Here is a 27,421-nt window from a genome sequence, read left to right on the forward strand (position 1 = left end):
AGAGCCCAACAGTGCACAGGTAAGAAAAGCTCCACCCAGGACTATCTGCCCCTTGATTTTCTACTCCCCCAGGCTATCCCCCATTCCACGGGGGATCCAAGTTCCCCAGACACAGGCCAAGAATGCAACCACATTGGCCACACAGTGTTACCACCCTCAGGAGAGGGTCCAGGGACATGCAGGGCGCTGATGCCCCAGTGAAAGGCAGACTCAAGTGCTAGAGGGAGAGAGAGACCCTCGCAGAGCTGTCCTCTCCCCTTCAGCCCCAAGAGCTGGTGGAGGCTGTGGCAAAAGATGTTGGCCCTTCCAAATGTGAACAGGGCTGGAGCTGGTCCTCCCTCTAAAGTCTGGCATCACGGCTGACAAGCATGCCCACGCTAAGCACATCCCCACACCACACTGTCAGGGACAGCACACAGAACTGGATGGACTGCTGATTCTGTCAAGTACTTGCCATGGAAAAATGCTCTGCACCTCACCTTCCTACAGAAAAGACTTGGCCTTTGATGCCCTGAACGATGCCTGCCAGATGAGGAGCGTGGGGAGGTCACGGTCATGGGAAAGGCCAGGCCCCCCAACACTGAGCCCCGCCCCCAACAGGGTGATAAGACCACAGAGAGAGCTTTCTTCCACGAAGCGTCACTCACAGCCTCGACAGAGCCTGGTTATTCTGGAACAGTAGTTCTGGTAACATGTGCAGCTGGTTCCGGTTGAGTCGTCTAAAAAGAGAAGAGAAGAAGCTGTCAGAAATGGCCAAACCGTCCAGGAAGTCTAAAGGACTTTTCAGAAAGCACGGGATTCAGAGTCAGAGGGCCCAGGGTTCAAACCCTAACAGGTCACTGTGTACCCCAGGGGATCACCTTCTTTGGGGCCTCAGTGGCTTTATTCACGTGGGAGTTCTGCCATCCAACACGTGGCGAGATAAGCACAGGGTATATCTGGAAGCCCTTCCACCAAGGACCTGCCATGTCCTGGGCCATCAGTATCTACAGCATCTTTCCTTCTGTTATTTCCTCCCATGCCCATCGTCATCATCACTCCACATTTGCGAGACCCTGTATAATTTACGTCTCAGTTTGTGAGCTGAATACCTGACGACGTGAAAGGTGAGAGACACCCTATGGGGCTGGACTGGACATGCAGCTCTGATTCTTTGTTGCTCTCATCCACTCTTGGCACAGTGGTGACTCAATGTTCTTACTATTTGCTTTAGATGTTCTTTCAAAATGAAAATTCCTTTATTGATTTTTAAATTATTCATGACAAGGCATGCGTAACAATTTTTAAAAGCCTTAAATAATAGAAGAAAAAGCATTCGGCCACCTGCCTTTTTCCTACTCAACAATTTGTAGATGTCTTTACATGCCAAACAGTAGACACTCGCGCCTTTATTTTTTTGTTTCTTTTTTCTTTTCTTGGCATATGGCCAAACAACAGACACTCTCACCTTTTTTTTTTTTCTTTTTTCTTTTTTGGCCTATGGATCAGATCCCAGCCACACTTGTGACTTACACTGCAACTGCAGCAACTCCAGATCTTTTAACCCACTGTGCAGGAGCAGGGATCAAACTTGCATCCTGGCGCTGCAGAGATGCCCCCAATCCCACTGCACCACAGCAAGAACCCCAAGAATGAAGGGTCCTTTATTTTTAATAATTTTATTGTTAGCATGACCATCATTTTTAGTTCCTCTACTGGTAGAATCGACAACCATTTAGTAGTATAGGCACAGGCAGGTGGGAAGTCTGGTTCTGGAACAGGGCCTGACCAGACAAAGTGGAAAGAACTCAAACTTGTCCCAGGAAGGCATCGAAGTTGAACCCGACTCATCTTGCCATCTTAGGCAACCAATTCTCTGACACTGGCGTGTGGGACTCCAGCTCAACGGGGGAGGGTGACACCTACAGAGTATGGAACCTTGGTGCTCACACTGTGTCCGAGACCTCCTGCAGGGACATCACCTGGGAGTAGGTAAGAGCTGCAAGAGCCCAGGCTACCCCAAGACCTGTGGACCCAGGATCTGCAGCAACCAGATGCCCAAGTGGTCTGTGTGCTCCTCCGGGTTGGAGAAGCGCTGGTGTGAAATGCAGCCCCTGTCCTCCCGCACTCTGCGAATGTCCCATAACCACTCTCTGTGACAATTCTAGACAGCAATCAACCAACCGGGCATAAGCTCTCTTCTGCTGGGAGGGAGGAAGAACTCTAATTCATCGTGGCCAGCAGGAACTGATCTAAGGTCACCTTTCGTCTGACCCATGAGAAAGGTACCGTCTTCTAGCACGGTACGCTTAGAGCTGCAATTTCAGACCAGTCAGAAGTTTACTCTAAAGGGTGGGCTCCTAGGGAAACACATCATTGCCTTGGAAAAAAAGGGGGGCCACCGATATAATCGTCAAAGCGACAGGAGTAGACATCAGATGGTTTCAAGTTCCTTAACCTCGTGGAGTAAGGTCACCCTATGTTTGCACTGCCTGGTCATCACTGGGTTTGCTTTTGGTTTGTTTTCCCCCCGAGACAGCCTCATTTTTCTGACTTTGATTTCTGAAAAACACTGAAGAGAAAAAGAGATTCGATGGCTAGTTTAAAGTGGAAATCAAAGGATACCAGAGGAGGGACCCAGTGTGGGAGGGACCTGTAGGAAGCTAAGAACACCTGCAGCGGTCGTGACCGCCAGCCCTGACTAGCGTTACTCTGTGCCAGGCGCCCGAATAAAGGTTTTATGGGCATTACCTCACCAGACAGAATGAAAAGCAAAATAAAAAGGAGAGTTTCTTTCTCTTGTGTAGGAAACATCACAGTCGTGCATATACCCTCTGTCTCCTCCCTGCAACAAGCCCTGGGCGGGGCGGCAGAGGGGGGTTTATCCACCACCATCTCACCACTAGGGCTCTCAGGCTCTCATAATATATTCGTAGACTTCATTGAGCTGTCTCTTTGATACCGAGGGAAATGGGATGCCCAGACGAATGACTCATCCAAGTCACCACTGAGTGGGATAGGTAAGTTCTGAAGTCTGCCTTTCCCCGGCTCCCACCCCAGCTGCTTCCTCGTTACACAGGTCCCCTAACTCAGCCAGCTGGAGGTGACCAAGTGCTCCGCTCCCTCCGACGACGTCAGACAGCCTGATACCTGAGACACACCGGTCCTCAGCCAGCAGGACCGCACACTGATGCTTCTGCGCTCAAGTTTGTAACTTACAAGAACCGTTCTTGTCTGTTCCCAAACTTGTTTTTGCCAGAGGTACTTATCATGATAATCATATAATTGAACTAATAATTATGTAAATGAATGAACTACTAGCGTGAAAAGCGAGATTCATCTCTACCCAAACCGGTTGAATGCCTTGGAAAGACTCAATAAAAGAAAAACTGCTAATTAAAGAGTCGTTGAATTAAGTAAAAGACCTGGGGGAGGAGGAGGACAGGGAGGTCATAAAAGAAATTCAGAATTTTCCAGCCAGATTGCTTCCAAGGGCCTTCTAAAAATGTCCCTCCCCCCTTAAAGAAATCAAAACCAAAAATCATAGCAAGGTGTATGCGTGTGGTTTAGTCAAAGAAAATAATATGGAAGTCCAATTCAGCATCTCATGCTAAAAGGTAAGACCTTGGGGGGAAGGGGTGGGGAGGGAAAGGGTCAATAAATGCACATTTGTATGTTTTAACATAAAGTGAGTCCAACCACTATGGAAAACAGTATGGAAAACTAAATATAGAACTACCATATGACCCAGGAAGCCACATATATCTGGACAAAGCTTTTCTTTTCCTTGAGAAGAGAATAATTTGCAGCAACATGGGTGGAACTAGAGACTCTCATCCTAGTTCCACCCAGGAAGAGAAAGACAAATACCATATGATATCACTTATATCTGAAATGTAATATACAGCACAGATGAACCTTTCCACAGAAAAGAAAATCATGGACTTGGAGAACAGACTTGTGGTTGCCAAGAGGGAGGGGGAGGGAGTGGGATGGACTGGGAGTCTGGGGTTAACAGATGCAAACTATTGCATTTGAACAGGATAAGCAATGAGATCCTGCTGTATAGCACAGGGAACTATATCCAGTCACTTATGATAGAGCATGATGGAGGGTAATGTGAGAAAAAGAATGGATATATGTATGTGGGACTGGGTCACTTTGCTATACAGTAGAAAATTGACAGAACACTGTAAACCAACCATAATGGAAAAATAAAAATCATTATAAAAAAACATAAAGTGAAATATTTAAAGTATATACAGTTTTTATGACTCCCCACTTTATCCAATATTTGTGTGTGTGTGTGTCTTTTGTTGTTTTAGGGCCCCTCCCACAGCATATGGAGGTTCCCAGACTAGGGGTCGAGTTGGAGCTGCAGCTGCCAGCCTACACCACAGCCACAGCAACGCTAGATCCGAGCCCCGTCTGTGACTTACACCACAGCTCATGGCAACACCAGATCCTTAACCCACTGAGCAAGGCCAGAGATCAAACCTACATCCTTACGGATACTAGTTGGGTTTGTTAACCACTGAGCTACAACGGGAACTCCTATCCAACTTTTATGATTAACTGGTCTCCAACAAGTCAGAGGAGATGGTGCTGGCCATCCACAGCCAGCCCTGGACGCCCCCAGAGACAGAACAGTCACACACTCCATATCTGCCCACTATGCAGTGGCTGGTGACCCACCCTGGAAGAAAGATAGCTGGAAAAAGATAGAAGGGACAAAGTCTGTGGTGACATGGCATGACTCAAAAAAGAGGGCCCTGCCCAGCCTTGGGGGCAACAACAAGCATGACATGGGCCACCCTGGTCCTGTCTAGACCCCCTGCCCACAGGTTCTCCTCGCCCAGGGCATGGAGCCCTGGCGCTAGAGCCAGAATAGGTCAGGACCACATCAGCCCCTCCTAGTCGGGTCAGGAACGTGTATTTTGTTCTGAGCCTGGTGAAGAAAACAAACACTAGACTAATTATCTGGTCTAGCTTTGGGCTCATGGACTCCATTTTTGGCCTGGATAAGGAACAATTCACCTTGGTTTTTCTCCAGGCTACAGGAGGGCAATGAAACAACTATATTCTTTCCATTTCTTTATTTAATACCTTATTTTCTGTGAAGTAAAAGGGAAAAGTGAGGTAGGAGGTTATAGCCATTAAGAGCTCAGGCTTTGGGAGTTCCCCTCGTGGCTCAGTGGTGAATGAACTCGATTAGCATCCATGAGAACACGGGTTCGATCCCTGGCCTTGCTCAGTGGGTTAAGGATCTGGTGTTGCCGTGAGCTGCGGTGTAGGTCGCAGATGCGGCTTGGATCTGGCATTGCTGTGGCTGTGGCGTAGGCTGGCAGCTACAGCTCCAACTCGACCCCTAGCCTAGGAACCTCCATATGCCCCGAGTGTGGCCTAGAAAAAAAAAAAAAAAAAAAAAAAAAAAAAGGCAAAAAGACACACACACACACACACACACACACACACACACACACACAAAAAGATCTCAAGCTTCGGAGGCAAAATGATCCCGGTTCTAATCTCTTCTTCAGCACTTAATCACTTAATAATCATCTTATAAAGCAAGTGCCTTAACTTCTGTGCCCCTCTGTTTCTCATCTCTGATAGACCACTGACCACACTGTTGTTTTAAGGATTTGAATGAAATATTGGAGGACAAAGAGCTTATCTTCGCGCCTGGCATAGAATAATGCAATTCATAGCAGCTATAATTATCATTATAAACTCATTGTTTAAAAAATCCATTAAAAAGAAAAGCATGAAGAATAAAATTAAAGTTAGCTGTGATCCCATCACTCAACGTAATGAGAGTTAATAATCTTAATCACTTTCCTCCTCCTGTATTCCTTTTCCACTTAATGTTATGGACACATTCCCACAGCCTTAATGGTGTTTCAAAAATGTGACTATATATCTTTTATCTCCACCAGAAGAGCTGTTTCCATTTTTTATTGTATTTAAGTAACGTGTAATGACTATCCTGATATATACATTTTTAGCCATGGCTCTGATTATTTCCTTAAAATGGACTTTCTGGTTCAAAAGGCATGAACTTTAAAACTCTTGACACCTACAACCAAACCAAAGCAGAAAAATGAGGCTAGGGAGCACCACGAATGTATGAGCCCATCAGCCACCTCACTTATGCCACACTTTTTTTTTTTTTTCATTACTGCCAATCTGAAAGGCAGAAATTGATCAACACTCCTTTTCAGACTCAAAAGCCCCCTATGGAACAAAGCATGCACATCAGAAAACACCATCTTCAGTTCTGTGATGTGGCCCCAGGCACCCAAGACCCTGCTCCCAGGGCTTCCCTGCGGTGGGACACACCAATGCTTCCTTTAAGGCCACACACATCAATGATCAGTGGTTATGCCTGGGGTATAGGATGATAGAAAGAAATTTCACTTCCTTTGGACTGCGTGGCTCTTTTGCCGTGATGTATTTTCAGAGAAAAACAATAAAGATAGCTGATTTAGAATATGGGGTGAGGAGTTACCGTTGTGGCTCAGCAGTAAGGAACCCGACTGGTATTCATGAAAACGCAGGTTCAGTCCCTGGCCTCGCTCAGTGGGTTAAGGATCCGGCGTTGCCATGAGCTGTGGTGTAGGTTGCAGACACGGCTGGGATCCCGCATAGCTGTGGCTGTGGCGTAGGCTGGCGGCTACAGCTCCGATTGAACCCCTAGCCTGGGAACCTCCATATGCCACAGGCGCAACCTTAAAGAAAAGAAAGGAAGAATATGGGGTGAGGACCTCTCCAGTTTTCTCTTTGCCATCATCTCACAATGATGCTGCAATCCCTTCCACAGCTGCAGCTGCCCCTGCCCCCATCAGCAGGCGGGAGGCAGGCTGGGCGTGAAGCCCTGTCCCCGAGCACCTGCTCCTTGCCATTAGGCTCAGCCTGCTTGCGTCCCCTCAGCGTCCCCCCACCACCCTCCTGAACCTTCACCCCTGCATACTCACAGCCGCTCCAGCTCCTTCATGTCATCGAATGCCCCCCGTTCCACCACTCCAATCTGGTTCTCCATCAGCTGCCTGGGGAAGCAAAGAGACAAGGACAGCTCGGGAATGGTGGACAAGGACTCCTAGAAACAGCTGGCACGAGGGAGTGAAACTGGGGCTGTGCCCCATCAAGCCCTGGCCTGAGCCAACAAAACATCCCCTCTGCTTTGCCAATCCCCGACACAGGCTCCGAGAACAAGATGTGCTTCAGCCCCCTGAAGCCACCTGCATGGCAGATGGCCACGGGGCACCAGGGCACCAGATCATCATTCCAACAGCATCCATGGGAAGCCCTCACCAGGCTGCAGGGGCTGGCTCCGGGCTGCTCATGCACGTGCCCGCCCCCCCCCCCAGCTCCAGCCAAAGGGCGAGCATCCAGGAGGCAGAGCAGGGGGATCAGCCAGTAGCACAGAAGCTTGTGCCAATAGGGCAGAGCCCACACATGCACCAAGCACACCACTCTGCAGTTGGCAGGCGACACCCCCTCTGACTGCAACCCCGCTCCACTTGGCCCCATCTGCTGCCAGTGAACCACCTGGCTCTGGGGGACTCTGAACCTCCTTCCCACCAACGCACCCTGAAACCCAGCATTTTTCACCGACCGATCACTTGCCGCATGGTAATTTTTGAACTCATCAGGTATGTCTCTCTCCCTGTGTGTTCCCCTCCCTGCTCCCGAGTGGGTGGTTCATGTGCTCCTGCAAAGGCCTCATATAAGGTCTGGGGCAGGACAGGGAGCAGAAGCTGCCACCAGACACTTCTCTTCCTCTGCTTTGTTTTCATAAATCTGCTTCTGAGGAGCTTATGCTGGAGGCCATTGGGGTGGGGTGGGTGGGGGAACCCCAGGAGGGAGGAAGGGCTTCCCTGGACTCAGAAGAGACTTCTGGAGCCTGGGGAGGGGTCAGAGGTCAGTGGTTCCAGAGAAGCCGAGAAGCCTTGTCCAGTGATTGACAGCTGTGATCCCAGAGAGGATCAACCATAGCATCCCCAGCTCCTCCAAAGACCTTCTGAACTGCAATGCCAGTAGTTCTGAAAGAACTGAGGCCCCAGGACCCTGGGAGGGAGGAATGAGGGATCCCATGATTATCTGATATTGAATTTCCTGCCAGCCCATGGGGTGGGGGCTCAGAGTCAAAACTGAGTTGATGCAGAGAAAATAAAGAAATGCAGTTCTTCCCTGCACACCTGAGCTTCTGGGCTGAGAGAGCCCCACATCAGAAGGCACGCAGGTGGGACTGCCTCTGTACCCCCAGATGGGCAGAGCAGGAGTGGACGAAGGGATCCACTCCCCACCGACTCCTCACCCCTGCCCAGCCTGACAAGGCAGGTGCCATGAATGACTCCATTGCTGGCTGGTGGCCAAGCCCAGCAGAGCCAGGCCTGCCACCTCCAATATCTGCCACTGTTAGGCAGCTGGTGGGAGGCCCCTTGGTCCTCAATTACCCCCAGTCATCTCCTCTTCAAATCAGGGTGTCTGTGCCCTTGCCGGGAAGTGAGACTTATAGACTGAATTGGGTCATCCCCTGCCCCCAAATTCATACACTGAAGCCCTTACCCCCAATGACTGTATTTGGAGATAAGGCTTTTAGGTAAGTAATTAAGGCTAAATGAGGCCATAAGCTTGGGGCCCTAATCTGACGGGACTGGAATCCTTAGAAAACGAAGACAAGACACCAGGAGTTCCCATTGTGGCTCAGCGGTTATGAACCCGACTAGTATTCATGAGGACACAGGTTCAATCCCTGGCCTCTCTCAGTGGGTTAAGGATCTGGCGTTGCCAGGAGCCGTGGTATAGGCCGAAGAACTCCACTCAGATCTGGTGTTGCTATGGCTGTGGTGTAGGCTGGCAGCTGTAGTTCCAATTCGACCCCTAGCCTGGGAACTTCCATACGCTGTGGGTGTGGCCCTAAAAGAAAAGATAGGGAAAAAAAAGAGAGAGAGACAGAGTCACCAGAGATTGCTCCCTGTGCACCCACACAGAAGAAGTCCCCTGAGGACACAGCAAGAAGGTGGCCAGGAAGAACAGGCCTCCCACACATCAGCCCTGCTGGCACCTTGATTTGAGACTTCCAGCCACCAGAACTGTGAGAAAATCATTTTCTGTGCTTTAAGCCACCCAGTCTGTGGGCTTTGATGAGGGCAGCCTGAGCAGACCTGGTCTTCCCTCACCGCAGGAGACAGCTGATGGACAAGGCAGCGCCCCTGGCCCAGGTCCCACCAGGCAGGAACCACAGGTACCCACTCTGTGCCCAATTTTCTCAGCCGTGTGGGAGGCAGTGGCCACTCCAGGTTAGGACCCACCTTCACCTCCATCCACCTGCTCACGCATCCCAAGACTGACTCCACAGAGAGGGGCCCACTGGCCTATAGCCCTAGGACCCACAGCCAGGGCTCGGGTCCTGAGACCACCACGGGGGGCAGGACAAAGGTTACACGTGGCAGAAGCATCCCATACTCACAGCACCCGCAGCTGCTTGAGTCCCGCGAAGTCGTTCTTATGGATCCGAGTGATGTTGTTGCCGTTGAGTTCCCTGGTGGAGGAAGGGAGAGAAGGAGACGGTGAGCTGCTCAGGCTGGGCCCCCAGGCGGGGGCTCAGCTCCAGGCTCCCTCTCCACGTGGTTCAGGTCACATCTCACCATCAGGGCTGGGTGCTTCCCAGCCAAGCCCCCGGACCCCCAAGTCTGCATCGTCCTACTTAGCTGGGACCTCAACAAACAAGAGGAACGCACAGGGCATGGGCTCACTGCTGGGGGTGCTGTGCACCCCAAAACGTGGCTTTTGCCCTGAAAGAGCTCAGTCTAGTTGGAGAGAAAACACATTCACACAGGAAAGAATTTGGAAGCTAGCCAATTAGAGAGGCTACTCAGGTGGAATCCTCGCTCAGCCTCAGTTTCCTCATCCGTAAAATGGGGACGATGGGAGCTCCCATCGTGGCTCAGTGGTAACAAACCCAACTAGCATCCATAGGGACTTGCATTTGATCCCTGGCCTCGCTCAGTGGGTTAAGGATCTGGCATTGCCGTGAGCCGTGGTTCAGGTCACAGATGCGGCTCAGATCTGACATTGCTGTGGCTGTGGTGTAGGCCAGCGGCTACAGCTCTGATTAGACCCCTAGCCTGGGAACCTCCGTATGCTGCAAGTGTAGCCCTACAAAGCAAATAATAATAATAATAATAATAAAATAGGGGCAATAACTGTCTACCTCATAGGGTTAGCATGAGGCATGAACACCTAAAGAGCATGGCCTGCACTTGGAAAGGGCCCCCTTGGGGACATGGATGCCATCAGCTGGTGGCACTGATGCCTACAAGCTGTCCATACTCCAAGTAGGAGAGAGCAGGGAGTGGCATGCCTTTGGAGAGGACTGGGAAAGTAGGACTCGAACTGAGGCCCAAAAGACAGATCTGCACAGCGGGAGGGATGGAGCAGATATTCCAGAGAAGGAGAAAACCAGAGTATCTGGGGGGCAGGGGAGGAGACAGGCCAAGGGAAGCTGGATCCAGATCAGAGAGGGTCGCAAGCAAGCAGAGGAATGACAGGGAGCCCGGGTGGGAGCTGCCATAATGCCAGACCTCCAGCAGGGACCGGGGACAGGGCCCAGGAAGGGAGGCTGAGCCCTTGTCCCACAACTGCAGTGGCTCCTCCGCTCTCACCACCATGGCCTCCTGTTCTTCCTCCCACCCAAGGCCATGAGCTCTTCCCTCGGCCCCCCTGCAATCATGCCCTGGGCACCTTGGACAGGGACCTGACCTCAGAGGCCACCTGGCCTCACCTACCACCCGCTTCCACCCAGCCTCCCAGGAAAGCTCACGCAGCCTCTGCCAGCCACTCCTCTTCACAGGGAGCTGGCACAGCCTCGGAAAGACAGGCCACTCCAGGGGTCAGGCAGTCCACGCCCCAGAAAGTTCTTCCACTGAACCTCACACAACGGAATCCCCCCCAGGCTCATCTCCAAACCCAGCTGTCGCCTCCACATCTAACCTGTCCCCCAGTGCAGCCCCACGTTCACAGCCACACAGCCTCCACCTCTTTCTCACCACCGTCCCGGTCCTCTGCTTGCTTAGCAACAACCTAACTGCGTGCAACACACACACACACACACACACACACACACACACAGTACCAGCAGCCCAGTCTCCTCACTTACCAATTTTAATCAAAAGTTCCACATGCAGCCACCATCCCAACCCAAGTCCAAGCTACATTGAAAAACAGCCAATTCCCTTTCCTAAAAGTGTCTCCCAAGTATGATGTTCTAGAGTTTCTCCCACTAAGAACGACATGCCATTGGTTTCCATACGCTTTGAGAGCTGGGCTATGCACAAAGCCACCCATCTTGCAGATGAGGAAAGAGTGGCTCAAAGAGATGAGGCACCTTCCTGAGGTCACCACTTGCTAAATGCAGAGCAGGTATTGGACCCATGGCCGTGTGGTCCTAGGGCCCAGGCTTCTTCCATCAGACCAGGCTGTCTCCCGAAGTTGTCACGTCAATAATTCATTCAACTCATCACTCTCTCTGCCCTTCGCCCTGGGCCTGGCTCCTGATCCTTCAGAGTAGCTGGATAAACTCATTCCCCAACCCTCATCTTCTCTCTCTCTTCCTTTTTTTTTTTTTGGTCATGTTTGTACCATGCAGAAGTTCCCAGGCCAGGGATTGAACTCAAGCCACAGCAGTAATTAATGCCAAGTCCTTAACCACTACCACCAGGGAACACCTTCTCATCTTTTTTCTAACAGGATCTCTCAGAGGGGCTTGAGGCATCTCCAGGGTACCGGTACCATAGGTGGGAGCCCCAGACGGAACCCCTTTCCCACCCTAAACGCTGGGAGGATGCCTTCTCCATGTGAGATGGGCTCTTTTCAATGTAAAGCTCTTTTTTTTTCCTGTTTTTTTTAGGGCCACACCTGTAGCATATGGAAGTTCCCAGGCTAGGGGTCAAATCGGAGCTGCAGCTGCTAGCCTACACCACAGTTACAGCAACGTGGGATCCAAGCCACATCTGCAACCTACACCACAGCTCATGGCAACGCTGGTTCCTTAACCCACTGAGCAAGGCTAAGGATCAAACCGTCCTCATGGATAGTACTGAGCCACACGGGAACTCCAAAAGGTCTTTTTTGGTTGAACTAAACATTCTTCCCTGAAGCAGCCACCTCTGAGCCTCTCTCTGCTGCACCCAATCTGCTCCTCCTGCAATATAACTGTGCTTCAAACAAGGAGAGTGTCATCTCAAAGCCCTGAAACCTAGGTCCCTCCACAAGCAGGAGGTTTCCTCTGGACCATCCTGCTGAAACTTTCATCCCCAAACCCAAAACAAAGAATTTGGGATGGTTTTATAGTTTTGATTATAAAGGTATGCCAGCATTGCTCCGAAGAGCAAAAATATTAAAGTTAAATGAACATCAAGAGAGAAATGCTTAATTAAATTTTAGTGCATCTGTGACACTGAGTCATGTAGCCATTGAAAATGGTAGAAGTCTGTTTGTATTGACAAGGAAAGATGTCCATGATGCAGCCTGTGGGAAAAGGGTGTCGAGACAGCTTGTGTGCTCTGAGCCCTCTTATGCAAAAACTCACATCAGTAGAGGTACACACACAGAATCAGTCTGCTGGGGGCTGTTCCCCGCACATAAATGACTATAACTGCTGAGCCATGGGACTCAAGGGGACTTTAGTTTCCGTTTTATACTTTTCTGCATTGTTTGAATTTTTCAAGAGACACCTATATTTAAAGCCAACAAAATAGGCAAGTTATTGAGTTCTCATCGTGGTGCAGCAGAAACAAACCTGACTATTATCCATGAGGACGTGGGTTTGATCCCTGGCCTCACTCAGTGGGTTAAGGACCCAGTGCTGCCATGAGCTGAAGTGTAGGTCAAAGACACGGCTTGGATCTGGTGTTGCTGTGACTGTGGTGTAGACCAGCAGCTGCAGCTCCGATTTGACCCCTAGCCTGGGAACCTCCATATGCTGCGGGTTCAGCCCTAAAAAGACAAAAAAACAAAGAATGAACGAACCAAAGAAAGGAAGGAAGGAAGGAAAAATAGGTAAGTTATTGCACTGAAAACTAAGAGTAATATATGCATATTGTCAGATTTTTCCAATTTCCTGAAGAATAAAGAAAAAAATCAAATCACACATAAACTCATCACACAGAAATAACCCCCCTGTTAATATTCTGTAATATTTTCTCTCAAGCCTATTACATTTGGATACAAGTTTTACATAGTGGAGATGATCTGACAAATATTTATTGAAGACTTGCTATTTGCAAAGCATTTTGCAAGGTTCTAAAGCTACGAAGATGAATGAGACGTAAGTGGGGTTCCACCCCTCCTACAATGCCATTCCCCGCTCATGCTCCACTTACGACTCTGAGGGACACTCAGGATCCCTTCTGTGGATGTATCCTGGGTATGGCCTCATTCCCTGTTACTGGCACATCTGGGCTGTTTTGATATCGTTCAATTATCAACACTACCGCATAGAGCTTGGTGGGCATTTGGGAGGAATACGTTCCTAGAAATTAGTCCAAGGTCACGAGAAATGGGTTGAATTTCACAGTCATTCATTCATCCCTTCCCATAGCAACCATGGTTCCTCAGGCAATTGGATACAATAATTATTCAATTCACAGACAGCAAAACTGAGGCAAAGATGAACAAGGCATCAAGACGTCTCTGAACACGGCAGGGACCAAAGAGAACTCAGGAATCCCTGAGGGTGGAATTTCGATAAGGCGGCAGGGGCGGGAGGCGGGGACTTCTGATGATGCTCTCATTTATCCGCCTCTCTCCCACCTTTGGCACCAGGCTCCACTGGGCAGACCCTGGGACGCATCCCTTCGCCCATCAGTGGATTCCAACCCCTCCTCCTCACTGCCTACACCCCGATCCACCTCCACTCAAGAAAAGACCCGGGACGGGCAGGGAGAGGAGGACAATGGTGTAGACGGCAGAGCAAACACAGCCCCTCCCTCGAGAGGCCCTGTGGTGGCTTCCAGGCAAGAGTGTCCATGGAGGCCCCAGCCCCCAGCCTCCCCCCATCAGTCTTGCTGTCTAACCCGGAGCTAAGCCGAGTGCCTCCTCTCAGGGGAGAGCCCTCAGGAAGGCAGCCTGTGAGGGAGAGGCAGCTCTCATCCGGTTCCCAGGTCCGGGTTGCTGCTTAAGGAGTCATTATCGCCACTTAGGCTGAGAGAATGGCCTCGACTGTCCCCAGCCTCTGCCCTCAGCTGAACAGTGCACCAGGATCGAGTTTCCAACCCGGCTCGGCCACTTCCCCTCAAACCCTCGGCACAGGCTGTTGGAATGAGGCGAGGAGGTCATGCTTCCCCAGCGCCTGAGTCCTCCAACAGGTGGTCCTTGAGCGTTGCCATGGAGACCCCTCCTCAACAAGCCGCCTGGGAAAACTGGAGAAGCTGCTGTGCCCTTCAGACCCTTGAAGCCAGAGCAGCCAAGCGGTGGGCCCTCTGGAGCGATTCCTAGCCTCACTTCTCAGGAAGAAGCCAGGATCCGGAGCCACCCTGAGGTTCCTGCCACCAGAGGTCACATCTACCATTTCTCCTTACTGGGCACCTACCACGTACAGGCTCTGAACCCAACTCCAAGCAGGCTTCATCTCACTTCCCCCGCACAGGAGCCTATGAGGTGAGTCACAGTCTCTCCATCTTGCTATTGAGGAACCTGAGGTGCTCAGTGGGTTAAGGATCCGGCATTGCCGTGATGGTGTAGGTCACAGATGTGGCTCAGATCTGGTGTTGCCGTGGCTGTGGTGTAGGCTGACAGCTACAGCTCTGATTGGACCCCTCGCCTGGGAACTTCCATAGGCCACAGGTGAGGCCCTGAAAAAAAAAAAAAAAAAAAAAACTAAATGTGATCTGTATCAGTATTAGCTGCTGTGATTATTTTTATTACAACTGTTGTTGGTGGTGTTGTCTCCCTCAAGGACCAGAGCTCCACCAGAAGGGTGGTGTCCCAGGTTCAGCTCAGGCTGATACCAGGCTGGCAGGACCACGCCGAGCAGGGCAGAACCAGCTACTCCTGCCCTGCCAGCCCCAGGATGCTGAGGTCCAAAGAAGATACCCTGAGACGGTTCTCGCTCTTCCGAAGTGATGAGTCTGCACTCATCCTTCACCCCAGGAGGAAGTACACTCCGGTGGCAAACAGCCCTGATTTTCATCCGTTCCTGACTGGTCCTAACCTGAAAGAAACACCTCGGTAGCAAAAGATTTTGGAGAAAATCCTCTGAAGCAGAATTACCGAGGGAAAAAAAAACAAAAACACACCAGGATTTCTTGAATCCTCTCAGGAAATAAGAATCTGCTCCCTAGCATCTGGGTGTTTGTGATAAAAAGAAAGAAACCCTCAGATTTCTTAGAGCTGCAGGAATAAACACCCTGGGACCCTCTTGGGGTGTCTTCTGGGAGGGATCCACACACTTCACAAGCATTTCTGACGGTTGGGGGAGGAGGCAGCCCCACCTGGGGCTGGTTCCTCCCTGAGGGCCCAAACCTGCAGTGATGATGGAGAGGCTCCGGCCACCCTCTAAATTTCCTTCTTGCCAGATCTCCAAAAAACAAACCTGCCTGTGAACGAGACAGGACATTGGTCTGGGGAACTGTATTCCTCGGGGCGCTGTCCTTTGAAATCTTACCCTGGCCAAATCCACAGCACTGAGTATGTGCAGAGTCAGACGCAAGAATCAAGAGAAGGAAGAATCTCCCTACCCAGCTGCCTCCCCGACGGCGATGGCGACAGAAGGGCCGTTGCCCCAACGTGCAGGCAGGCCGGCTGCATGGGGCGCCTAGAGCCGCCTAACCAGGCGCCCCGCATCTCCGCTGGCTCCCCTCCAGTCTGTTCTCCAGGCTGCAGCCAGAGTGATCTTTTCAAGATGCAAATCTGATCATGTCACTGCCCACTTAAGCCCTTCAATGAATCCCCACTGCTCTTGGAATCAAGACAAAAATCTCCTTAACTTGGACTACAAACCCGCGTGGCCTGCCCCACACTCCCTGTTCTGATTTGCGCCCTCTGGTGGCAGGGCCTTGAACTTGCCACGCCCTCAGTCAGGACTGCGCCCTCCTTTCCTCTTTGCCTGCCTCCCTCCAACTTTTCCTGCCAATTGCTTCGACCTCCTTATCACAGACCCACGGAGCACGCCATCCCTCTCCTCTGCAGCAATTTTATATAGATTTGGAGGCTTCCTTGCCTTGATGTCTCTTACCCGTCATGAGAGCTTAAGCTCCTTGAGGACACGGACCATGTCAGTGTTTTCTCATTATTGTATCTCCAGGACCTGGCACAGTACACGGCGCCTGATACCTGATAGATGTTTCAGTAAGTATTTCCTGAATGCATTAATAAATTTGCATACAAACTAACATATTCCAAATAGCATTTCCATGTTTCCCTGCTCCCTGACTCAAAAAATAATCATAATAATACACTAAATAAGAAATATTCTCTGGAGTTCCCATTGTGGCTCAGCGGGTTACAGTATCTATGAGGATGTGGGTTCGATCCCTGGCCTCACTCACTGGGTTAAGGATCCAGTGTTGCCATGAGCTGCAGTGTAGGTAGGTCACAGACTCTGCCTGTTACTGTGGCTGTGGCTATAGCATAGCTCCAATTCAAGCCCTAGCCTGGGAACTTCCATATGCTGTGGGTGTGGCCCTAAAAAGCAAAAAAAAAACAAAGAAAAAGAAATGTTCTCCCCAATGGACATTAGCCAAGGAAAGCTTTACACACAGAGCACACTGTTGTTTTACTGTTGTTTTACCAACAACCATTCCATAGCCCATGGGTTAAAAGACTGATTTTTCCTCAGATCTCATTAGGAAAATACCAGCCCCAGGGCTTCAGCCACCCTGCTCCCCCACGTCTTTCAACACAGCAGCGCTTCTGCCTCAGGGCCTTTGCTCATGCTGCTCCCCCGAGCCAGAACAGCCCTCTCCTTCTCCCTGCCACCAACACCCAAGGCTGGCTCCCTCCTAACATCTTCAGGCCTCAACTGAAATGTCCCCTCCTCTAAACCAGCCTCCTTGTAGGTGTGCCTTTAGCTCCTCCTTCAGAGCTGGGATTTCCATCAGGAGCTCCTGTGTTGAAAGCCAATCTCCCCACCAGGCTGTGAGGGGTAGAGGCTGCATCTGTAAGCCAGTACCTAGGAAGGCACCTGGCACCCAGTAGGTGCTCACTAAATATAAGCTGAGTAAGCAATCCTGCCCAATACATGGCAGCCAAGGCCTGGAGCACACTGCCATCAGCCCCGAGCCTTCCCCTCAATCCTCAAGCTTCAAAGGGTCATGATCCAGAGGCTCCTCTACCCCCTCAGCAGAGCCCACAGGCCTGGCACCCACCCCAGGGCTAGGGCAGCCCCCTACTGCGTGATGAAGCCAGTAGCCCCCGGGACAAGCAGTCAGGGGCCCCAGGCCGGGGCAGATTTGCTCCAGATCCCACTCTGCCCCAATTCCTGGGCATGCACCTTGTTTCCTTGGCTTGAGTACTAGCAACATCTGTATGATCACAACCAAGCCAGCTCACTTAAGCCTCATCCCAGCTCTGGCCTCACTCAGTGGGTCAAGGATCCCATGTTGCCGTGAGCTACAGTGTAGGTCACAGACGCTGCCTGGATCTGGTGTTACTGTGGCTTGGCTCAAAGGTTTGCCAACAGCCATCTGATGAGGAAACAGAGGCATAAAGAATTTAAGGGGAGTTCCCATCGCGGCTCAGCAGTAACGAACCCGACTAGCATCCATGAGGACACAGGTTCAATCCCTGGCTTTGCTCAGTGGGTTAAGGATCTGGCGTTGCCGTGAGCTGTGGTGTAGGTCACAGATGCAGCTTGGATCTGGTGTTGCTGTGGCTGTGGCCTAGGCTGGTGGCTACAGCTCTGATTCAACCCCTAGTCTGGGAACTTCCACGAGTGTGGCCCTAAAAAAAAAAAAAATTAAGTAATTTGTTCAAGGTCAGCCAGCTGGTAAGCAGGTCACACAACTTGAATCCTAGCATGACTGACTCTAGGACTCAGGTCTTTTTTTTTTTTTTTTTAATTTTTAACTGCTGTAAAATACACATGAAATCTACCATTTTAACTGTTTTCACATGCACAGTTCAGTAGCATTAAGTACATTCACATTGCTGTACAACAGATCTCCAGAACTTTTTCATCCTATGAAACTGAAACCCTGTACTTGTTAAATAATACCCCTCCATTCCCCCTCTCCTGGTCCTGGTAACCACTATTCTGTCTCTATGAATTCACCTATTCTGGGTGCCTCAGATAAGAAGAGTTATACAGTATTTGTCTTTTGTGACTGGCTTATTTCACAATGTCCTCAAGGTTCATTCGTGATATAGCATGTATCAGAAGTCTTTCCTTTTCTTTTCTTTTTTTTTTTGTCTTTTTGCCATTTCTTGGGCCACTCCCGCGGCATATGGAGGTTCCCAGGCTAGGAGTCGAATCGGAGCTGTAGCCACCGGCCTACACCAGAGCCACAGCAACATGGGATCCGAGCCGCGTCTGCGACCTACACCACAGCTCACGGCAACACCAAATCCTTAACCCACTGAGCGAGGCCAGGGATGGAACCCACAACCTCATGGTTCGTAATCAGATTCGTTAACCACTGTGCCACGACAGGAACTCCAGTCTTTCCTTTTCAAAGGTGAATAATATTCCATTGTGTGTCTACACCACATTTCATTTATCCATTCATCATGGACACTTGGGTTGCTCCTACCCTTTAGCTACTGTAAATAACCCTGCTATAAACATGGGTGTACAAATATCTTTGAGATCTTGTTTTCAATTCTTTTGGAACTTGCTGGAGTTCCCTCTGTGGCACAATGGAGCAGTGGGACTCAGGTTTGATGCCCAGCCAGCACAGTGGGTTAAAGATCCAGTGTTGCTGCAGCTGAGGCTTGGGTCAAGACTACAGCTCAGATCCCTGGCCCAGGAACTCCATATGCCATGGGGCAGCCAAAAATGAAAAAAAAAGAAAGAAAGAAATGAACTTTCTGAATCATATGGTAATTCTATGTTTAATTTTTTGAGGAATCATCATACAGTTTTCCACGGCAGTTGCAATATTTTACAGTCCCAGAAACAACACACAAGTTTTCCAGTTTCTCCACATCCTCGCCACCACTTGTCATTTCCTGTTTTTTGATTTTTCTTGTTTTTATAGTAGCCATTCTTTTAGGATGGGAGATGGTCAAGGCCCAGCTCTTAACCCCAACCCCACAGTGTATTGTATTCTACGACCCAAAGTGCACACCAATTCCTCCACTACTAAGGCCTGGCTTTGCTCTTGTCAGTGGCATCCTCAGCTCTGGGGCCTGGCCCAAAGCCATATCCTACAGCCAGGCCCCTGCCACCAGTATCCATGTCCAGTGCCTGCCAGACCATTGTCCACTCACTACCCACCCCAGGCCCTGAGAGGCCACCCACCAGCTAAGTCTTGACACTGACCTCCACCAGCAACACCACCTCCCTGCACCCCCCAACCTGCTCACCATCCCCCACGGCTAGGCTGGACACCACTCCCTGTGCCAGCCTGCAACTTGGGTCCACCTTGTAAACACGTGCAGGCAAGAATCAATCTGGGTCAGTTCCCTTTTATGTCCTGACAGAAGTTTTGTAGGGGCTGAATGAATGAATGAAATCAGGCCTTATTAAGATGTGCATAGCAGTCGTCAAATTTAAAAATGAAAAATAAACACATCTCAGAGGCTAGAGACTCAGGGACTCAAAGCATTACTTAGCAACTAGCTGTTTGACCTGGAGCAGATGGCATCACCTCTCTGAACCTTCTCATCTACAAAGCAATGGTAACTACAGTGGGCTCTTAATCCCCCTTATCAGTGGGATCCACCTCCACAGATTCAACCAACCACAGATGGAAGCTATCACCCTCCCCCCAAATTTCAGAAAATTTCAAAAAACAAAACTTGAACTTGCACTGCACTGGCAACTATTTGCATAGCATTTACATTGTATTTACAACTATTTGCATAATATTTACCTAGTATTAGGTATTGTAAATAATCTAGAGATGATTTAAAGTATAGAAGAAAGGAGTTCCCTTTGTGGTGCAGCGGAAACGAATCTGACTAGGAACCATAAGGTTGCGGGTTTGATCCCTGGCCTTGCACAGTGGGTTAAGGATCTGTGTTGCCGTGAACTGTGCTCGAAGATGCGGCTCAAATCTGGTGTTGCTGTGGCTCTGGTGTAGGCCAGCGGCTGTATCTCCAGTTGGACCCCTAGCCTGGGAACCTCCATATGCTGGGGGTGTGGCCCTAAAAAGCAAAAAATAAAAAATAAAAATAAAGTATAGGAGAGGATGTGCGTAGGTTAAATGCAAACAGTATATCATTTTTTTAATTTATTTATTTAGTCTTTTTGCCTTTTCTAGGGCCGCTATAATCAGAGCTATAGCCACCGGCCTACGCCAGAGCCACGGCAACGCGGGATCCGAGCCTCGTCTGAGACCTACACCACAGCTCACAGCAACGTCAGATCCTTAACCCACTGAGCAAGGCCAGGGATCAAACCCGCAACCTCATGCTTCCTAGTCAGATTCGTTAACCCCTGCACCACAACGGGAACTCCAGTACATCATTTTATGTATTTTTGTCTTTTTTTGTTGTTTTTGCTATTTGTTGGGCCGCTCCCGAGGCATATGGAGGTTCCCAGGCTAGGGGTTGAATCGGAGCTGTAGCCACCGGCCTACGCCAGAGCCACAGCAACGCGGGATCCGAGCCGCGTCTGCAACCTACACCACAGCTCACGGCAACGCCGGATCGTTAACCCACTGAGCAAGGGCAGGGACCGAACCCTCAACCTCATGGTTCCTAGTCGGATTCGTTAACCACTGCGCCACGACGGGAACTCCAGTACATCATTTTAAATGAGAGACTTGAGCATCGAGGATTTTGGTACCTTGTTCGGTGGTGGGTGGGTGGCTGTCCTGGAACCAGTCCCTCAGGCACACTGAGGGCCGACTGCAATGCCTTCCTCCCAGGACTGTTATGAAGAGTAAAAGAGGGGACATGGGTAAAGCATCTGGCTCAGAGCCTGGGCACAAGGTAAGGGCTCTGAATGGTGACCACCAACACGGTCACCCCTCCCGCCTCTGTGCTCTCTGCCTCTGACCAGTCACAGGTCCTCCCCTCCACAGGTCCAGCCCCCATCCCAGGGCTCTGGCTCCTCCTTTCCACCGTCGCCCCCGCCACACCCCTCTGTCGCCAGCAGGACTCGGGTCCACCAGCCCCTATGCTGGAAACAATCCGCTCTCGGAACCCCTCCCCTTGGCGCTCCTGTGCATGTTCTCTCCTCTCACAAACTTCCTCACCGCCTACTCTCGCTCCGACCATCTGCTTCCACCTTCCTCTTCTCCCAGGAAACCGTTCTGCCCGGCTTTGCCAGTGACCCCCAGTCACGGTTCCCGAAGCTTTCCCCGGCCCTCCTCCTCAGACAGGCTGGCTGCTCTCCACACAGTCAACCCTCCCCCGCATCTCCAAACACGCCTTCTTCCTTTCTTCAGCTTTGGCAGCAACGGCATCACCCCGCTGGGCATCCACAAACATTCAGCCAGGGCTCCCCTGGGTTAAACACAAGGACAGATGAGAGCTCCTCCCGCCTCATCCTCTGCTCCTCCCTGGTGGCCATCCCTTCTTCCTGCCCACTTACGGTGGGTGGAAGCCAAAGGCAGTCCTCCTGTGTCATCAAAGGACACACGTGCTTCCAGGAAACCCCGGCACCAAGCAGTGTTTCTCAGACTGTGTCCTGGGCAGCCCCCCAACAGCTGAATCACTGGAAAGGCCTTTGACAAAATCCTGCTGACTCAGCATCTCGGGGGGAGGGGGGGCTGGTATCTACATTGTCTACCTTAATTCCCATTGAAGTCTCTGTCCCACAGCCCTCGTGGATCCCACTGCTTCCCCACTAGACCCTCCCAACCGTCTCTCCAGCCTGAATACTTGACAGAGTATCATTTCTCATTCCTACCTCTAGGGTCATTTTGTTTCACATATTATTGGCAATTCAAATAAAACAGGCAAAAACCAATTCACAGCTTCTCCTCCGGGGTCGGCCACCCTCCCCACCTTCACTCTGTTTGCAAGATCATCCTCCCAGGCTCAGGTGGTAGGGTCCCCATGCCATCCCCATTTGCCCTCTGCATCCTCTGCCTTTGTCCAGGCCTGCTGGCTCCCATGCTTTGGCCTCTGCAGTACCCTCCTAACCCTACGAGGACTGCAGTAGTTGCCCACTGCTGCGATAACAAACCCCCACACACTTAGTGGCTTAAAACAACAGAAATTGATTATGTTACAGTTCTGGAGATCAGAAGTCCAAAATCAGTGTGGCTGAGTTAAAATCAAGATGTTCCAGGGCTGCAATCCTTTCCGGAGGCTCTCGGGAGAATCCATCCCCTTGCCTTTTTCGTCTAGAGGCCGCCTGCATTCTTTGGCTCATGGCCCCTTCCGTGCATCCCTCCAGTCTCTTGCTTCTGTCATCCTATCTCTCCTACTACTGACTCTGACCCTCCTGCCTCCTGCTTTAGGGACACCTGTGATTATGTTAGGCCCACCCAGAAAATTCAAAATTGTCTCCCATCTCAAGATCTTTAACTTAAACATATCTGCAAAGTGCCTTTGCCAAGTCAGGTCACAGGTTCCAGGGATTAGAATGTGGACATCTTTGGGGACCATTCTTCAGCTTATCACAGTGATTCTGTCTTCTAAAGCAAAGATCAGAATCAAGAAATGTCCTACCAAATATTTTTTTTTAAGAATTCGGAGTTCCCAGGGAGTTCCCGTCTTGGCTCAGCAGTTAACAAACTCACGTAGTATCCATGAGGACACAGGTTCAATCCCTGGCCTTGCTCAGTGGGTTAAGGATCTGGAGTTGCCGTGGCTCTGGAGTAGGCCAGCAGCTACAAATCTGATTCGACCCCTAGCCTGACATGCCACAGTAAAAAGACAAAAAAAAAAAAAAAAAAGAACTCAGAGTCCCATCCTGGCTCAGCAGTTAACGAACCCAACTAGCATCCGTGAGGACACAGGTTCAATCCCTGGCCTTGCTCAATGGGTTAAGGATCTGGCATTGCTCTGAGCTGTGGTGTAGGTCACAGACGTGGCTTGGATGTGGCGTGGCTGTGGCTGTGGCTGGCAGCTGCAGCTCTGATTCAACCCCTAGCCTGGGAACCTCCATATGCTGAAGGTGCTGCCCTAAAAAGACAAAAAAGAAGAACTCATTAAACACACATTTTCTGAGCACCTACCATACACCAGGCAATGGAAATACAAAGATACATGAGACATAGTTCCTGCCCTCAGGAAACTCAAAACCCAAGGTACTCATCAAACATCCCACCTTCTTAAAAAGAAATAAGATTGTCTTCCCTACAGAAGAATTCCAATTAATAAATGTAGAAGGAATGAGGGAAATAGAAAAGCAAAATTGGATAATAATGGTTGTAGGCAAGATCCATTAATGGATGCTAAAATTAGTCGGTGAGGATTTGAGGACAAAAAGGATATTACACACTCTCAAGTATCCCCCCTCACCCAAATATTTATTAATTGCAAGTGGGAAGGGAACGTTATAGCAGAGAAACCCGGAAGGCACCACCTTTACTGAGAGATTAAGGTTATCATCACCAACAACGAGACATAGCAATGTCACCTACCTTTGACAGGATGCCCTGAGAAGGGCGCATCACCTCTGTGGCATCCTTGCCAAAAATGCATGACCGCATTCCAATCATGAAAAGACCTCAAACTCAAACTGAAGAGCAGTCCACAAAATAACCAGGACTTCTCACAAGCGTCAAATTCAAAAAGAGCAAAAAAGGACAGAGGAACTATCATGGATTGAAGGAGACTAAGGAAAAATGATAACTAAAAGCAACGTGGAATCCTGGATTGGATGTCAGAATAGAAAAAAAGACATAGGTGGGGAAATTGGTGAAATGAGAATAAAGTGAGTGGCTTAGCTGATAGTACTGGACCAATGTTAATTTCTTGGTTTTGCTCATCATACTATGTGTGATTAAGAAAGAGGTTAGGAGTTCCCGTCATGGCTCAGTGGTTAACGAATCTCACTAGGAACCATGAGGTTGTGGGTTCAATCCCTGGCCTTGCTCAGTGGGTGTAAGGATCAGGCGTTGCCATGAGCTGTGGTGAAGGTTGCAGACGTGGCTTGGAAGCTGCGTTGCTGTGGCTCTGGCATAGGCTAGAGGCTACAGCTCCGATTCGACCCCTAGCCTAGGAACCTCCATATGCCGCGGGAGCAGCCCTAGAAATGGCAAAAAGACAATAAAGAAAAAAAGTACTCTGGAACTGAATTGTGGTGATGTTAGCACAACTCTGTAGATTTACTAAACATCATTTATAGTATAAAAAAAAGTTTTAATAAAACACTTTTAGCACAACATTGTAAAGCAACTATACGTTAATAAAAAAAGAACGAACTTTTTTTAATGTTACAAAGGAAATTTTATACACACACCCTCTGACGGCAGGCTCCCCATTTCCCAGCCCCATGGCCTGTGCTCGCCCATTACTAACCTCCTCTTTCTGACTCACCGACACAAACGTTCGCCCATCAGCTGGGTCTGCTCCTCACTCACCTTCCCAAACCCACGACACAAACCTCTGGATGCTCCCAGATTCCCTCACCCTGGCTTCACTGCTCACTCTCCTAACTCTTGCCCAACCTTTAAAGCCCAGTTCAAATCCCCCTCCCATCATTGCAGGGATCCAACTCCTCCATCTCTCATTCCCCTCTCTTCATCTTTAACACCAGTGGAGTTCTCCCTACATGCCAATGTTATTCTAACCACTTTGCATGGACTATTTCATTTGAACTCACAGTCTTTTTTTTTTTTTTTTTTGGTCTTTTTGTCTTTTTAGGGCCGCACCCGTGGCATATGAAGGTTCCCAGACTGGAGATCTAATAGGAACTATAGCTGCCGGCCTACACCACAGCTACAGCAACGCCAGATCTGAGCCGCATCTGTGACCTACACCACAGGTCACAGCAACGCTGGATCCTTAACCCACCGAGCGAGGCCAGGGATCGAACCCGCAACTTCGTGGTTCCTAGTCAGGTTTGTTTCCGCGGCGCCACGACGGGAACTCCTGAACTCACAGTCTTACAAGGTAAGTGCTACTGTTGCTCCCATTTTACAGATAAGGAAATTGAGATCTCTCAGGTGGTAACTGAGGGAGCCAGGATGCAAAGGCTGCACTGGTAGCCGCTGCGCTCTGCGGCCCTACGGGCGTCCCTACACGTCTGTCCTTTTGCTGACAGACGCTTCTCCCCACCAGGCTGCAAACTCCCAGAGGAGCCAGCCCATCCCTACCCTGGGCCTCTCCAGACACTTTGCACACGGCAGGTGCCCAACAGCTGTTTGTCCGCCGCAGGCTGGGATCCAGAAAGAAGAGGAGGGGGTCGTGAGCTCAAAAAGAGAAGCCAATTCTCCACCCCGAGCACAGCCCCGCTCCCTGGCTACTGCCCAAGGCCCGGCCGTCATCTGCTCTGGGTAATAAGTATTTGTATGGCGATAATTACAGCATTTGGGAAGAAAATCCCATTAAGCAAGAGCCCTGCCGAGCTGCTAATGCCGGCACAGAACTGGAGGCGGCAGCGCCGCCAAGCTCCCGTCTGCTCCCAATAAAGCGGGAGCTGCCTGTCCCCACCACCCCACACCCAGCCCCCAAAGAGTACGGCCACCCCTGCTGGCAGCCTTGGGCAGCTTGGGCCACCACAGCCAGCCCCCTGCCTCAGAGAAGGGGTGCTGAAGAAGGGGCAGCCAGGACTCCTGTGCTCCAGGCTTCCCCGGGGATCCAGAGCGGCCAGGGCTGACTGGTGCGGGAAGAGAGCAGGGATGTGCCGGGATCCGGTCTTGAGTGGCGCCCAAGTTCCTTTCACGTCCCTGCAAATCTCTGTCACCTTAATAACAATAATAATACTCCCATGTATTGGGCACTTGCTGTGTGCCAGGCCCAATGCAAAGGGCTTCTCCCAGCATCACTACATTGAATCCTCAGGACCACCCTCTGGAGCAGCTCCTGTCATCATCCTCATTTTATGGGCAAGGAAATGGGAGTCTGAGAAGTCACACGTTCCTCCAGAGCACTTATCCCAGTTTGCAATTGTGACTTTCTTCTCAAACTGTGTCATTCATCTCCATCTCCCCTGCTGGACTCAAACGGGAGAGACGGGTGGTTTCAATTTCTGTCCAGGACTATTCATTTGGCAGGATGCAGACATTCAAGAGACAGCTATCTGTGAATGGAACCCCACAACTTGCCCAAGGTCCCCCCAGCTGCTGAGTAGTGGGTTGGGGGCGGGGGGAGGGGTGCTAAAAGACCAAGCAGTCTGGCTCCAAAGCTGCAGAGTCCACCCTGCAGAGTCCCTACATGACACTGCCCTGTGTCCCATCTCCAAATCCCAAGGGACAGAGGGAGGTCCAGAGGGAGCACTCTGAGAGTCAGACCCCAGCTTGCAGCCCAGGCGCCACTCAAATGTTTTCCCCCCACCATTCTCTCTCCTGCCCCACCTCAACTCTCAAATCTTTAGCCTGAACTTCTCAAATAATAAAAATAGGACTTCCCGTCGTGGCTCAGCAGTTAACAAACCCAACTAGGAACCATGAGGTTGCAGGTTCGATCCCTGGCATCGCTCAGAGGGTTAAGGAGCCAGCATTGCTGTGAGCTGTGGTGTAGGTCACAGACACAGGTCGGATCCCACATTGCTATGGCTGTGGTGTAGGCCGGCAGCTACAGCTCTGATTAGACCCATAGCCTGGGAACCTCCAAGTGCTGGGGGCGTGGCCCTAAAAAGCAAAATAATAACAATAATAACAACAACAACATCACCTAATGTTTAAATCACAAAGCATTTTCACACACATAGAATGAGTGAATTCTGGCAAAAACCCTAGAAGGCAGTAGGTGTCACTCTCCCCCGAGGCTGCAGGATGGCAGAAGACCCACCATGAGCCAAGCATGCCTGCTGGCCCTCTACGTGCATACGCTCACTGAATCCTCACCATCAACCTGCAGCCATCATCCTCTTTTACTGATGGAGAAACTGGATCTCAGAGCAGATGGAGTGGCAACACCGGGCCTTACCCACCAGTCACTCAGCCCAGCAACCTGCTACTGGAAACACAGCCTCACCAGGAGGCAACTGCCCCTGCACAGCATGAGTCTCCACGCAGGAGACCACAGAGCCCTGTTCAGAGAGCCCCCGCCAGCCAGGCCAGGCTCCAGGGGTAGACATAGCTTCCGTCTGGCCCCCCAACCCCTCTCACTGCAGCTACCATCTGATCATTATTTGTTTTTGTTGTTGTTGTTGTTTTGTTTTGTTTTGTTTGTCTTTTTAGGGCCATACCCACAGCATATGGAAGTTCCC

The 27,421-nt window shown here is 50.4% G+C and overlaps 1 protein-coding gene across 1 annotated transcript in view; it reads right to left on the reverse strand.

The window, feature by feature from the left end:
• The window catches only part of SLIT1 (slit guidance ligand 1), a 180,711-nt gene that overhangs the window by 148,664 nt on the left and 4,626 nt on the right, over positions 1 to 27,421 (reverse strand). Inside the window, exons 2-4 of the mRNA XM_047760650.1 lie at positions 9,455 to 9,526; positions 6,957 to 7,028; positions 648 to 719 (exon numbers count right to left, since the gene is read on the reverse strand). Coding sequence (XP_047616606.1) covers positions 648 to 719; positions 6,957 to 7,028; positions 9,455 to 9,526 — 216 coding nt within the window. The remainder of the gene's footprint in view (positions 1 to 647; positions 720 to 6,956; positions 7,029 to 9,454; positions 9,527 to 27,421) is intronic.

The sequence above is a fragment of the Phacochoerus africanus genome, chromosome 15 (assembly GCF_016906955.1).
Source record: "Phacochoerus africanus isolate WHEZ1 chromosome 15, ROS_Pafr_v1, whole genome shotgun sequence".
Taxonomy (NCBI): Eukaryota; Metazoa; Chordata; class Mammalia; order Artiodactyla; family Suidae; genus Phacochoerus; species Phacochoerus africanus.